Raw genomic sequence first — 15,764 nt, forward strand, 5'->3', positions numbered from 1 at the left:
ATATCTGTGAGAACAGAGAAAGAACAAAAATTTCAAGTATTTTGAGACTTACAAAAGGGTCATTAGAAACACTGATTTTCACTGTGGTATTGTTTTTGTCGTCCGACATTATTATATTTGGAAGACATATCCTTTTTCTAGAGTGTGGGCTGAATCTTTCACCACAAACTATTCCATGTGGAAGGCTCTATATACTATGGGAATGTGTTGTCATGGAACTGATAATTTGAGGAAAAAAATAAGGAACTTTGAAATTATGTTCCCATTGTCTCCCAAGCAGACAAGAAAACATGTTGTAAAAGACATCAGTAAATAACCTCCAATTAAAAAATGTTTGCTAGAATGTTTACGCTCCCTTCCAAATAATTCACTTTGTGTATTTACACCATAGCACGGCATTCATCCTGGGTAATTTAGAAAATCGGGGATAGGGAGCTTAAAGAGAGCACAAGCATACCTTTCGAACACAAAATACTTTGTAGATGCACAATGCTTGGGGAAATTCATTGTATTCCAATACCAAAAAAGGTTCTTTGTTAGTAGTAGCTTTAGAAGCCCTGGGGATAAGTCATCCCTGTCAAGAATGATTTAGCAGTATCTAGAAAGGGATGAGTTCCATCAGACAGTAGGAAATTTACCCAAAAGCTCTTTTTCTCTCTGTATCTGAAATTCCCTCCTAGACCTTCCACTGATGGGTCAAGGGAGCAGCTACTCACCTTGCTCAGGGTCTTTTCCAGAGCTCAGGGAGCCAGTCAGTCCTATTCCTCACACAGGGGTCTTGGGACGGGTTGGCTTGCTACGACCACCTACCCAGGGTTAAGCTGAGAAGGCCAGAAGGGACCACTGGGTTAATTTGGTGTGACATCCTAAATAATACAGGTCGTAGAAATTCATATAACAATCTGGGCATCCAGCTTCATCTGTCACAACGAAGCCTGGAATTATCTGCTGCCTCTGGATCTGCCTTGAGTCGTGGTGCCAAGTAGAAGGACTCCCTGTTATCACAAGTTTCCTTCCTAGGAAGTCACTGGAAGGGCTGAAAGACTTCTTCATACTTTTCAACAATTACGTCATACCACTTGAATTTCTCAAGGGTACAGGTTTTTTCAAGTCTCTAATCTAGAGTGATCTGAAGAAGGGCAGTACTTCAGTTTTGCTCTGAGTATAATTTTCCCTCTTTTTGGAAAGGTAGGGTGATACTTGAAAATATACATCTATGACCTGAAGCGTTTCATCTGGCTCTTAGATTTGTTCTCAACTTTACCTAAAATTACTTAGTTTTATGAAAAAGTAACCTACTGAAACCTCTGAAATGGTTGATTTCAAATTTGTCAGCCTCATTTGGTTATCGGGCTTGATTTTATTGAAGAACATACTGGCCTTTGATGTTTCTAGCATTGAATAGAAACTTCCCATGGGCGTTGCCATTTTGCGTTGGATATTCCAGCTTCCTTCTCTGGACAATTTACTGTGCTATCTTCAAGTACTGGGAAAGATAATAAAGCGGTGGTAAGCAGGAGGATTTTCTGGGATGGAGGGATTTTGAACCCATTCTTGAAGACAAAACAGGCCTTATCTCCCTCTAAACTTGGACGTGGGGTGACAGAAGCAGTCTGATCTCTGGTAAAAAGAGATGAGCACGGTGTAAAGCAAGAGCATTTGCCTTGAAATTCTCTTTTCATTTTATAGAAATTTCCAGTTCCAGTTAAACATGATCAAAACACTGAAGTGAGCTCCCTAGATAATGCAAGACAGCATCACAAAGAAGGAATAAGGGTCAAAAAAGTTAAGCTCTGCTAGAGAAGTATTAAACATCTCTAAAATATTAAAAAGCAACACTTAATCCTAGTGATTTTTAAAGCACATCTTTGACTGTCAGGATTTTGCAAACTCCAGTTTTCAGAATAATTGATGAAAACATGGAAGTCTCCACAACACTACCAGGGAAAGCTGGGTGATAGGAGTTTTCTAGTGAGCTATCCTTTTGTTCTAGAACAAAGAAAATTGTAATGTTGACACAGATTTTTGTGAGTTACTCAATTTTAGGGACTCCAGTTCTAGTACAGTTACACTTTTTACAGACTGCAGTTAGATGTCTAATTGCAACTCACTGAGGACAAAAGAGGGCCTATAAATCTAACAGACTGATGAACTAGAATTTGGTCTTTCTGTGAAATAGAAGCATTCCTAGATCACTGGGAATAAACGCAAAGGAGACTGTGTGATACGGGCATTTTACTTGTAACTTCGTCGAGAAATATTCCACAATAATTTAAAAGACAGCCCTTTCTCAATCTTAAGGCATTTACTTTGCCCAGACAGAATACCAGCAAATGATTTTATAACTTTGCTGCGAGGTATGCTCTCACTTACAGTGCAACTAAGTGTGACTTTTTCTACACATTCAGGATCTACCTTCCTCTCTCCCATATAGAGAACAGTGAAATGGGCAAGGCTAGACTGGAAAAGGACAACTGCTGCCTGCCCATCTTCTTGCTCTCACCCATATCCAAACTTTGTGGGAGCACCTCAACCATCAGTGTTTATGGGGTCCACAGGGATTTGGGTTTTTGTAGCTGCTGGCAGAAGTGCTGGGCCTGCCCCAGCAGCTGCTCTGCGCTGCCCAGGGAAGTGGTTGAGTCACCATCCCTGGAGGTATTTAAAAGACATGTAGACATGGCACTTAGGGCACTTAGGGACATGGTTTAGTGGTGGACTTGGCAGTGTTGGGTCAATGGCTGGACTTGATGATCTTAAGGGTCTTTTCTAACCTAAATAATTCTATGATTCTATGGTGCTCCTTGGTATCCCATCAACTTAGACTCCCTGATTTCTGATTTCTACAGAGAGGGTGGGCAATGGGCAGACTTACAAAGGGGAAAAAATTAACAGACCACAGACACAGTGCATAGGCACTAGAGGTGATGTGAAAGGTGTATATATAAACAATTTGAGTGAATGATTTGAGATTCCCATTCCATACTTTAGAAGGGGTTATAAGGAAAAATAGCAGTTAATGATAAGAAAGACAACAGAATTGGACAAGTCTGCACACCGGCCATGAGATTTAAAAAATATTACAGATAAAAAACTGCCAAGGAGAGACATGTTTCTGCTCTGTCCTTCTGCATTTGGATATTTTGGACATTCCCATTTTTTACCACTGACAGCAGGAACAGGAACAGAGAATTAGCAACTGCTGTGGTTTCCTTGTTCCCCCTCCCAGACCACAAAGTTTAAAAGCTCTTCATTTAAACATACGGAAGTATCTTCTTAAAGCCACTAGTTATATCCATCATCACACAAACATGCCCATTCTGACAACTGAAGGACAGAATTTTGAATATATCACTTCGGTTTCAATCACTCCTTTATGATTTAATGTGTGTTTAAACAAAAATCTTAATTCCACCACAAAGCATATACATCAGTTAGTTTTTAAGCAGCAAATTTAAAGTAGAAATTTGAGATTGCTGGTAGGAGTTCAGAATTTTGAGATAAATGTCCATGATGAGAATTTTAAGGAATTTTTATTTCTATGACAAGGTTACCCAAGCAAATGATTTTCAAGGGCAGTAAAGGAGCAGAAAACCACTCTGATTAAACCTTAGTACAACCAAATCCATAGATTAAAGAAGATAAATAAGGTAACCTCCATTAGTCCAGCCTTTAAATAATTTATAACAACTGAGTGTCCACCTATAACAGGTTGGGGTTTTTTTGTTGTTGGTTTTTTTTTTTGCTTAAAGAAGCAATTCTGAGCAACCAAGAAACAAGAAAGATAGCATATACAACTAAAATAAAATGCAGTTATTACTTATCCTTTACTATGTATTTGTATTATACCAAAGAAGGGGAAACTGATCTTTTTTTGGCACAGTGCAAACATTACTTGAGAGGAACTAGAAATATTAATATCTCTGTTTTACTATTAGTGCCATACAACACAATGACGGACACCAATACAGTTTGCTGCAACAGCATCATTATCGCTGAACATGATATTTTTAATAACATACTATTTTAAAACTTGATGTTGTCCCCTTAAAGCCTTGAGATGGTTTTCCCAATCAGTACTTATTTTAAGGGGTGTGTGTGTGTGTGTGTGTGTGTGTGATTGATTGGAGCTAGATGATGGCGCTGCCTCTGCTTTCTGGCCTCTCTCATGCTAGCACTCCAACTGAATGACAGACAGACAAACCCTACCTGCCTCCTGTAGATGTGGATACAGGACAAGATGTAAGAAGCATCTCTTGTTTCCTTGTACTGGCCAAGGAGAACTGCAGCTGTAGGGAGCATGGGAGCTGGGGCTTTTTGCCCTTTATAGACTACACGGCCTCCGAAAGGAGTAGAAAACAGCAGAAAACGGTGTAAGGCTGTACTCAGTCCTCCCCAGACAGCAGCCAGCAAAATTATCAGACTGCAAAAAGAAACACCCTTCATCTCCATGAAGGGTTGGGACATTCATCTGGGTAGGGGAAAGGCTGTCACTGCACACCATGCAGTGGGGTTGGCTGCCTCCACAGCGGGGACCAGTTCATCCTCCAAAATCTCATTCTAAGCCTGCACTGGGTGCAGGCTACAGGCAGGAGAAACCAGCTTAGCAACGGGGCAGCATCCTGCTGCTGAGATCTGCCATGAACTCAAAGTCTAAGGTGGGAAAGTATGGCACCTCAGTTCAGAGGTTGATCCAGGCACAAGGCAAATAGACCCTTATGTCCAAAGGGAGAAGAAACCAGCAGAATAAGTTGCAGACTTGACCTGTTTTTCCAGACAAGCATCTCTTAATGAAGGGCTGCCTTTACTGAATCTGCTTGGTGGCAACCAAACAATTGCAGCTGAACAGATTAAAAGAGAAAGATAGCGGTGAAATTTCACATTTGAGCATATTTTCCAGCACGGTCTGCAGCAACAGGAGGAGGAAAGGTTGATAGACATCACATAGATTCTTCAGTTCCTTCCCAGAAAGCTGAGCTATTACTACAGCTATTAAATTCTGGCTCAAATGATAAAGAGTTGCGATGTTGCTAATGTTGATGTTGCTGTCACATTACAAACAAGTAGAAGAAGGGGCCATGCCCTTGCAAGGATCCTGTGCTTGGGTTGTGATCTCATTCAGAGAGCAAAATATTTACCACAGTCTAGTGGGCAGGTGGCTTGGGAGAAGATGGGAGAGCTATTTAAATTAGACTATGCATTCCTGATCTTGTTGTTTGTTTTAAAAACTGAATAGCCTTTCTTCAAGAAAGTTCTTTTGCTGAAAATGCTTAAGCTTTTGAAAAATCAGAATTGATAAGAAATAAGCTCTAAGCCCCTTTACTGCCCTGCTGAAAGTGCCACTGGCTCCTGTCCCTGCTGTTTGGGCATGTGCTGATTTTTCCCCTTCAGGATTTGTCAGCAGATTTGGTTAGTATTCCTAAAAAAATCCTTCAGAATAAGTAGTGATTTATATTAAAGAGCCTCAGTGATTTCCCAGATAGGCTGTAAATCTTTTCAGTGGGTAACGCTGACACAGAACAGCAATCACTGTTAGCAGGTAACCACTGCAGCCATACCCGGCTCCCAAGGTATCAGCAGCAGGTCCTGTGGCTGCTCACTGCCGTGCCTAATGCCTTTGATCTTCCCCAGACAGATACTGCTGGAGAATTGGAAGCAATTGCATTTACTCATCGATGTGGTCCTGGTTAAAATAAACCCTGCTTTCTACTAATGCTTTTTATTTTTAATTTATACTTTTTGCCTTGTTAGACTGTCCCCCTAATTTGAGAATTTTGCTGTTATCATAGATTTTCTAACAAGCACAAGATGGTTGGCTATGAATTTCTTTTCCAAGAGAGAGACTGAACAATTGCCATGGCTATTTACTTGCCTGCACTTACACATGTGCAGCTGGCCAGGGTGCTCCCTTACTGCTGTGGTATCTCTGTCACTGTTGTAGCATCATCTCTCCTATAATATTTACTCAAAAGCCACCTTCTGAGTTCTCAATAATGTTATTAGCCAGTTAGTCACGAGTAGCTAGTAACATTGGTGCAGTATCATCCCGTTCGTCTCATTCAGCTAAAACTAGCTGTACTTTTACTGGAAGATGCATTCCTCTGTGCTGAATTAAATGTAATTAGATCCCTGACAGTTTTCCAACTTTAAGATGGAGTTACAAAAGAGCAGCAGAAGTAGATCTGATAAATTGGGTATTCCACTCATAAAGGAAGAATAATTCTTCTGTTTGCAATAAACATATCACATATAAGCTCAAAACATAATTTTTTTCTTGCTTCAAATAAACCCACATATCCTCTCAGACCTCACACTAAGCTACTCAGGGGAAATGCTGAACAGACTCAAGTAATAGCTGTGTAATAAAAAATAGATCTTCAGACAGAGTTGGCTGTGTTCAGCACCATCAGAGACCTTCCTATTAATTATTTATATGGCACTATAGATTAGCATAGTACTTTACAGAAATAAATACAAAAGGACGTGAAATCCCATATCTCAGGAAGGCAGGGCAATGGCCAAAGCCTTGCTCGCCTCACTGAGTATGGCCAGTGGACTACACTGGGAATTATACTGTTTGTATAATGTCCTGGCTGAAAAGTGCCTTAAGAGGGAATGTAAATCTGTGAGGGCTGACAGTTGCCCATTGATCCCAGGCCTGGTTAACTGCTATTCAAGTCAGTTTTGGCATAGGCTAAATAGTACAAGTGATTTCAAAATCCCATTAAGGATTTGTCTAACTTTAACCCCTAAACTCCTTTCAAAATCTAGCCAGTAAGTCAATAATGTGAATTCTTTATAATCCCTACACTACAGTATTAAAGAGTTTTCTATTAAAATTCCATTATAAACATGTGAAGTGGGCTGAAATCCTCACCACACAGAAATCAATGACTCAGCTTCATTGGGTTTATAAATTCCTCACTGGTTTGTGTTTTAAGAAGTGCAGATACAGCTGGTTTGATTGACCCACTTATGAAAGAAATTTGTGCTGAAACTAAGGAACCTGGAGTCCTTCTTTTGCAGTGACCCTGTCAGTGATGTCAGGCTAGACACCACTTTTTTTTTTTTTTTGTCTCATTTAATTCAGTTTTCCTATCAGAAAAACATCTATTTCACACCATCCTCATGATGGTTACTGTGATTATTACTATTTCATGGTAGTCCTATGAAGACTGCATTGTCTTTGAAGATTGTCAAGACCACATCAGGCATTGTCAGATTTTTTCCCAGCATAGATTTCAGGGAGGGAGCAAGAGCAGGAAGAGGCAATCAAAATCACACCCTGGCAGCAGCTGCTTACAGTGGAAAGAAACATTGCCTAAAGTATTCTTTGCTTTTTTTCTCTGCAAATTTTCAGCAGGAAATCAAGAGCAAAACTCCTGCTTTCCACAGACCACCAGCCAATTGCTGCACAGAACAGCTTGGGAATGGACCTCAGGGCTATATAACTGCAAAAACATTAAGGACAGATGTTGGAAACAAAAATGAATAAATGCATTAAAAGGCTTCTTGGTATTAGTAACAAGCATGTAGCATAGAAGCCTGGGAAAAGTGTCTTGAAGTGAAAAATACAGGGAAAATTTTCATCAAATCTTAAAATAATTTTGGTTGGAAGGGATTTCTGGAGGTGATATAGTGTAAGCCCCTGCTCAAAGCAGACAACTTCAGAGTTAGATCAGATCATATCTCAAAAGACTTTTCTTCAAGCTGTCTGCTCAACCTGTCCCAGGCTAAAATCCTGTTTACTAAGCACTGTATATAAACAACACGTATAAAATTATTTCCTGTAACGGATATCTACATTTATATATTTGCACGTATTTTACAGCTGTAGTACATATAAATAAATAGTAATGTGTATATAGTGCATATATCTGTATTTTAAGCACAAGAAGGAAAGATAGAAAGAGAAACAGAGAGGGAGAGAGGCAGAGAAGGAGAGGAGAGAAAAGGAAAGGAAAGAAAGGGAGAAAGAGAGAAAGGGAGGAAGAAAGGAAGGGAGAAAGGGAGAAAGAAAGGGAGAAAGGAAGAAAGAAAGAAAGAAACTTCAGCAGTGGAATCACTACTCAGCACTAGGATCCATTCCCAAATGAATGATGACTTTGAGTAATGACAAGTTAGCCCATTTTTTGACAAAATTCTCAGTCATATCCCTCAGATGGTGATGGGGCAGCGTAACCTTGGCTATGTAACCCTGGGATGCCAAAGCTGGCACATCCTACCACACCAGAAGCACTTCCTAGAATGAGCCTGTGGAAATAGAATAATTCATGATGACAGAAAATTCTAGATACATTGAAAAGCAAAAATATCTAACTTCCCCTCCTTCCCTTGATCTTCCTCCAAATTGCATGAAGAACCATATCCTTTCTCATCTGCCCTCCACATGGACAGGCTAGAGTGTAAATTGGGATCAGGTTTCCTTGGACAGCTCTACCTGATGGAGTCCTGCAAAGGCTGGGGACCCTGGGCACCATGATCACAGAGATCCATGCCACAGAAACAGCAGCCTCCAAGATCTTGAGCTTTTGCTCATTCGAGAATTCACATTCACAATACTGCCTCTGGAAGGCCACATGTATGACCAGGAGCCCAAAGAAAACGTTGGGATTCCTGCTCCACACCGGGGGTAGTGTTGTCCTGCAAGTCTTGGGTCTCTCCTAGGCTTCTCCTGATGCTCTCAGACACGTTCAGTGACTTCTGGGAAGGTCCCTGAAACACCTGCAAGAGTCAGGAATTTAGTTCAGTTTTGCAGAAATAAAGTTTAGAGCTGTTACAAGGACATTTTGACAATTTCCTTTTTCATGCTCAACAATATCTATTTTTCACAAACTGTTAGGCTTTGCCTCCAAAAACAAATTTTAAGTTTTGACCAACTGTTCTCACAGGCACTGGTCCCTTCTTTCCCAAATATCCTTCCTGCCTCTACCACTATTGTCTACCACGTGAGCAGCTTCTCAAATGGGAGGCACATGAACCAATGTTTGTTAGCCTGCCTTTAAGATGGTGACAAGGTATAAAATGTTAGACAAAGGACAAGGATCTATGTATTAATTCCTGTAATTAATCCTTTTTTGGTTTGACTAAAATTTCCACTCTGAATTTTCAAAGGAAGGAATCACCAATCCCCTTTATGTGCATTTGCACACGCACAAACACACAGTTGAGACATATACCTCTGTCTCACTACAAACAGCCCCCAATATTGAACACAATTGTCTCGCTTTCCCCCATAAGAAATATGAGATTTGTTTTTGTTGGTTCAATTAATCTGTCCTCTGTCCTCTGCACCCTATGAATCATTGCACATGCAAAGAAGGGCTCATGCTTTAGCAGTAGTATTGATCCACCTAGACCTTTGGGTTAGGAGTAAAGCCTCTTTAATTACTTTGGCTGACTTTCAGGGTTTGGTTGGTTGGTTTGTTTTTTTTTTTTTTTTTACAGTGTCTTGGGAAGACTCGTACCACGTTTTAGTGTTGTTATCACTTAGCTTAGATTTGGAGTTTTGGTCCCCAGAGGAACACCTTCTACCTCAGACAGGCCTGCCCCTGCTCAGCATCAAAATCAGAAAAAGTCATTCTTTTACCTTCTCTAAGGATTTGATAACCTCTACACTTTCCTTAGCCAGAGGTGTTTTGACCTTTAATTAAAAGGAAAATTTGTTGTCTTCTATTCAGAAGGCAGCAAATAATGAACTCATTAAAATGAGGTTAGTGTTCAGGCCTTAGAGCAATAAGAGCTGAAGTCTCATTAGCAGCTAACAATCCAGAACATAGCACATAAATAAACCTAATATGGCAGAGCAAAATGCCTTGGTGCATTAAATTTAAGCAGAATCAAATGTTTACAGTCAATGATGTCTGGGGCATGAAGTTTTAATGTACTTAATAAAGGAAAGCAAATTGCTTCCTATTAGGCATGAAATGTTACTGCAGAAATTGCCAAAAAAAGTTTATTATGTAAATGAAGGATAGAGTTATAATTAACAAGGACATAGTGGGAAAATATCACTTCTTCTTAATAGATGCACCAATTATAAAGAATAAAGACACGGCAACTTCAAATCTACAAAAGGTAATTATATGGATTAATGTAAAAGACTGCTGAATGTAAATGCAATATAAAGAAGAAACCATATCTTGTGGATGTCACAGAGAGAAGCCACACTGACAAAGCAAAGAATCAATTAATACACTGAAACCTAAGAGTTTTGAGAGATTCCAGGCAATAAAGGTTTTGTATTTGAAAGAACAGCCTGGTCTACCTTAAAAAAACCCTCACTTAGCCGGAGACCAAGACATGCCTATTTGTCCATGTGCAGGTGTGCTCCATGGTTCTGTCCTTGGAGAACGATAATTATTTATCATGATTTAACTGTCCAAAAGTAAAACAACAGTGAGTTCCAGCTGTTGCTTTAACACACTCTCATGAGTTCAATGGGGAATGCTAACTGTTTTTTCACATGCAAGTAGCTTTCCTTCACTTACTGCTCTTTTAAGCCCCAGTACTCAGAGAAAAAAAAGTAATCCCACTACTCTGAGGAAAAGACACACACTGGCAGATAGAACTCAAAAATTGTAGTCAGATGAAATATCCAAAACAAGAATCTTCTCTACAAAACAAGATTTGTCATGTTTTTCTTTTTTTAAAATCCACATTCCTCCACATGAATTTCCCTTCTGCTGAAGTTGTGGGCAGCACCTACCATTTCTGCCTCAGTGAAGGCAGCAAAGTCCTGAAGCCAGCACTCAATAGGGATGGGGATGGGACAGGGATGGAGGAGGCAGAGGGCTGCCGAGGGGAGCTGGGGACGGCACGGCACCACCTGGCAGAGTGTGAAGAGCTGTATTTTCACCTGGTGTTGGGCAGGATTTCCAGCTGTTAAAATTCAGTAGCCCTTCTCTACCCTGTAAAACCCTTGATCATGTGAAGGCTGCACAAGTCCCAGAAACATTTCTGATGCTGGTTGCCAGGGATGGACAACTCTTCCATCCTGCACCACCCAGGAGCCGGAGGACTGACCGAGCAGCAGTGGTTGCAGCTCACCTCACAAACAGGCAAACAAGCAGGGATACACCCACCCGGGAGAGTGAGAGAAGGGGGATGCAAGAAAGTTGTCTGCTCTTCTCCTGACATGGCACTTTTCTATGCTGCATGCCATTAAGATCTCTGCCTAGAGGAGAAAAAAGTTCTCATTATTTACTGTGCAAAATTACCAGCGGAGGTAGTATGAGTCATTAGCAATTTTGTTTGAATAGATATGTATTAAAAATAAGGAAGGCAGACCCTTATTACCTAAACAGAGATTGGGTTTTTTTATATAAAGGGTGTGGAAGACGTTAATCTCTGCTCTACAAATGGGCAAATAAGTTTGGACTGACTTAGCTGACAATATCTTCTTAGTATTAAAATTAGGTGAGGTCATGAAAATTAAGTTTATCTGCATATTCCATAAATTAATATGCATATATGGAAATTACAATTAAAAAAATCTTTAGGACCAAGCCAAATCCAGTTTGAGTGACAGATTTGCCCTTTAGACAGAGAAAAATGCTTGACACACTGCAGGTTACAGGATTTACATCTTAATCCTCACTCTGTTTTTAATGAGACCTTACTGGGCTGGAAGGCTTCTGTCTATCCTGCAGTTCTGTCGTCTTACTGAGATGTGAGTGTGAGGGAAATTAGAGAGAAAAAACGAAGTGATATAATGATATTTGTTTCATGTACCTTCTTATACTATGTTAAGTGATAAAAATTTCTCAGGATGTTCTTTCCTCAAAGGAAAATTGAATTGATTTTACTCAGCCCATCAGCCTTTCTCAACATATATAAAATACTCAAGATAGGGTGGAAAATTATGTTCTAAAATATAATGACTCAGATTCTATGCTTGTAATTTTAATGGTTTCATTTTAGTGCCAGATTTTACCAACTGAGGATTTTCCTCAATATCTTAGCTAACAGTGGGGTTGATCTCTAATGTTTTATATTTTTGTGAACATCTCAGTTATTATATATTATGTAAATATAGTCCCACATGTGAAATTGTCACAGGATTGAAATAATCAACTTATTAAATGTCTGGCAAGATAGGCTGGAAACTGTACTGCTGTCTTAATATTTAATGCTAAAGCACAAGATTTATTGTCATTACTTTATTTCCTTTAGCAAGGAAAGGAATTTGCTTGGTGACTATTGTCGTTGATAACCACTATCTTTGTTTTACATCTTCCTTAACACCCAGTAAATGTTTCTATTTAAAAATTAAGGCAGATGCACACTGTCTGACAATCTTTTGTATTACAGTCCCAAGCTGCTTGGCACCCAAACAATGTCTTTAGAAGGTGGCCGTTAGCAAATGATGCCTTAGAAGAGGCTTGTGCTCCAACATGCATGGTGCCCAATTATCTGCATAATTAGGAGGGAGTCAGTAACTCTAAGAAGTTGGTGTCCTACAGCAAATGCTGACAGTAGCTGACAGCACCTCCCAACCAATTGCAGTGCAAAGGAAATATGATAAATCATGAGACCACAGAAACCTGCCCTGCTTAGTTCAGCTTCACTCTGGACTAGGATTGCACGGGCCATCAATCTCTATCTCAACTGCTTAAACCCCAGTTTCATCTATGGTGGACTGACAATACTTTTGGTTTATGGTCACAAGTAGAGTTTGTTGTTGTTGTTGTCATTTCAATTAGACCAGTGGGTTGAGCAAAAAGGTAAAACTATTTTCCTGTAATGTTAAGTGAAATTACTAATGACCATACAAAATGTAATTTTTTCAAATGAAAGGAAACATTAGCTGGACTCAGACTGTGTGTAAACTACTGCATTCATTTTGTCTTTGAACTGTGCAAGAACATGAACATTCAGTCAATAGAAATGTTATTAATAGATAATGGGAAAAGTTCTCAAGAGCCACATAATGGAGACACGGAAAATTGATGAAAATAGAGCTTATAACCCATTCAACATTGGCAAGACCAATAGGGAGATAAATGCACTATCCATCTCACATATGTAGCACGTCCAAATTATGTGGGCTGGTGATTGAAAGCGGACAGATATCTGTGCAGCAAGGACTATCTTTAGAAGCAGTGCAGAGCTGACAACTAACAGTAAATGTAGATAGCTCACATAGGCTGAACCATCTTTTCTCTTTCTCTAGTGGCTGAAAATATGTCCAAGAAAAAATTGATAGGTGGCCAAGACTACACCTATTTCTTCTAGAAGCAATACCCCTTTCCTCTATTTCATTTAGATTGGTCTTATATTTTGCTTGGAGGAAAGAATGAAGATAAACAGGGATTTAATTTCTGACATGGACACTACTTCCACCATAGGTCAAAACTGGAGTTTAGTTACACTCACACTTAAGCTTGAATTTGATATTCAGACACAATCAAAAATGTTTCTGCAGGTAAGTAAATCCCAACACCACCACATCTGGATGGCAAGTAGTATTCCTAATATTATGTTGGGTTTTAAACACATTTTATCAAGCTTCGTTAATAACCCAAAGTATGGATGTCGTAGTGATTTAGTATATTGCTGCCTCTGAATTGGCTGGATTCAAGTCCTGCCATAGATCACCACAAACAATGTATAGTATCTTGGTCCAAGTTACAGAACCATAACCTACTTTGGTACTTAGCCACTCATCACTAGCATTGCTAGACCATCAAACTCTGAAGGAACAAATTAAGCTCACTGTAATAGTCTTATAAAAAGAATGAGCCCAAAATAAAATGTGAAACATTTAACAGGATCTTTTTTTTTTTTTTTTTTTGTATCTCCTCAGTTGGACACAACATTTAAAATGAGGCATTCCAAAAATTAATATTAATTTTTCTAAATGCATGTTAATTTCTTATTTATTTCAGGCTTTACTAGAGACTCAAAATTTACTGCGCACTCAGGTTGCAAATTTTACCTTCAACCTTGGATTTTCAGGAAAATTTTACCACACAGGTAAGAAGGAACTTCATGCTCTCAGGTAGCTGCAGTTAAATAGGTGACAGGATTTTAAAGGTAGCTTTAAACGTGCCCTTTTAAAATAACACGCGGACTCAGTGAAACAGTGGGAAATACATGCTCCACCATTTTAGGATCCAGTGTCTAATTCAGTGTCCAAAGGGGCAAAGGTACACCGCTGATGAGCTTCTCAGGAACACGTAGGTGCCCTCGGTGCTTTTCTGAAAGATCTGTGGTAGTGAATCTTAGCGTTATAAAGGAGGCAAAGCAGCTGCTAACATCTCTATAATTCCACAAAAGGCATACTAAGGTTTTTCCAGCATGATAGGTATGATGAAATATAAAAGACTGGAAAAATCATGTCTTGTAACCGCTGAAGAGACAGAATTAGTTGAATGGGATGCAAAAGCTTTTCTTATTACTATCTATCTCATTGGTCTGCAAATCAGGAGGGATAATAAAAGGAAAACAAGATTAAAAGAAATTTGTATTGAAACCCTGCTCCTTTCACACTCTATGCAGTAACAAGTTGCACACTTGCACTGTGTTTCTGTGGAAGATGAGGCACTTTTACATCTCCTCCTCATGACTCCTTTCTCTCTTCTGCTCCATTTCTCCACAGAACAATGCCCCCTCCCCCTCTTTTTTTTTTTTTTTTTTCTCCCTCCTCCTTTGCCTTCTCCTAAACACTTTGCTGCACCTCCACTCAGGCTTCCCTCTGCTGCCCCTGAACAATGCTGCTCCCTAGTACTGCTAAGGCAAAAAAAGACCTATTCGGCAAGCCACTTCAAAGAAGACAACTCCTGTCCTTCTCCTTTCCAAACTCCATACCCTTCCCACCTTTGAAGACCAGCTCCAAAATCCTCAGCTGTCAAGCTACTCAGCCATACCTGGTGATAGTCACTGAGTGATGCCAGGGAAAGCTGAGAAGCTTATCATCTGGAGCATAGGAGGAGGCATTGCAGCAGCAAGAGGATAAGTTTAAAAGTTAGGAAAGATGCAGTCCCAGCTGTAACAGGCTATGAGGTAACTGTGGAGTAAGGCAGGTCACCCCTTCAAGTGTAGGTGTAGCACTACTCCCCTTTTCATTGACAGTATTTGAACATCAAATAGATGAGCTTACCCAGCTCTTATGTCTGTTTCACCACCTGTTAGGAGAGTACAGAGGTCCCTGTGAGAAGGGTACATGAGGAAGCATATGAGGAGATGAGTAGAGAGAAGAAACCTAAATTATGTATTTGTATCACTGTCACTTTCAAAGTCCAGGCTATTTTCCCTTTGCGCTAGCACATAATGCTAAGCAACTGCTGCCCAGGAAACCTTACAGACTAAAGATACAGGCTGGAGAGCCTGGGAAAAATTAGAGTTAGAGAGAGATGGAATTACTTGCCTGGAGTCATATAACAAGCCAGTGGCAGACCTGTGATTAGAGAGCAACTTCGGAGACAGAACTTCAGTATTCTCCTCACTTCATCTTGACCTGCCTGTGTCGTTACTCCTTCTGGAGATTAATTGGACACACACATAATACAGCAAAATAAAGAAAACTCACCCAAGGCTCTGAGCTGCTCTAAAGTAGGATGCTGCTTGGTTGTGGCCATCTACAGAGTAAAGCTGGTACAGTCATTACAGTGTCCACTACAGAGAAAGGAAATTCAAGGAGTGGAGGAGGTGGAGAAAGAGATAATTTATTATAAATACTATGACGTCCTGAACAGTGGTTGGCACAAAACATGCAGCCTTTCTACAAAATCAAACCCCTGACCTGCCAATACATTTCTTCTTCA

General features: G+C 39.9%; 1 protein-coding gene across 3 annotated transcripts in view; it reads left to right on the forward strand.

Annotated features, from left to right (window-relative positions):
- The window catches only part of NDST4 (N-deacetylase and N-sulfotransferase 4), a 108,153-nt gene that overhangs the window by 34,487 nt on the left and 57,902 nt on the right, over positions 1 to 15,764 (forward strand). For all 3 annotated transcript variants that reach the window (XR_012633485.1, XM_074903909.1, XM_074903910.1), the window contains one exon: positions 13,887 to 13,974. Coding sequence is in view for 2 of the 3 variants with exons in the window: in XM_074903909.1 (XP_074760010.1) it covers positions 13,887 to 13,974 (88 nt within the window). In the remaining variant the exon portion in view is untranslated. The remainder of the gene's footprint in view (positions 1 to 13,886; positions 13,975 to 15,764) is intronic.

Source organism: Athene noctua, chromosome 4 (genome assembly GCF_965140245.1).
Source record: "Athene noctua chromosome 4, bAthNoc1.hap1.1, whole genome shotgun sequence".
Classification (NCBI taxonomy): Eukaryota; Metazoa; Chordata; class Aves; order Strigiformes; family Strigidae; genus Athene; species Athene noctua.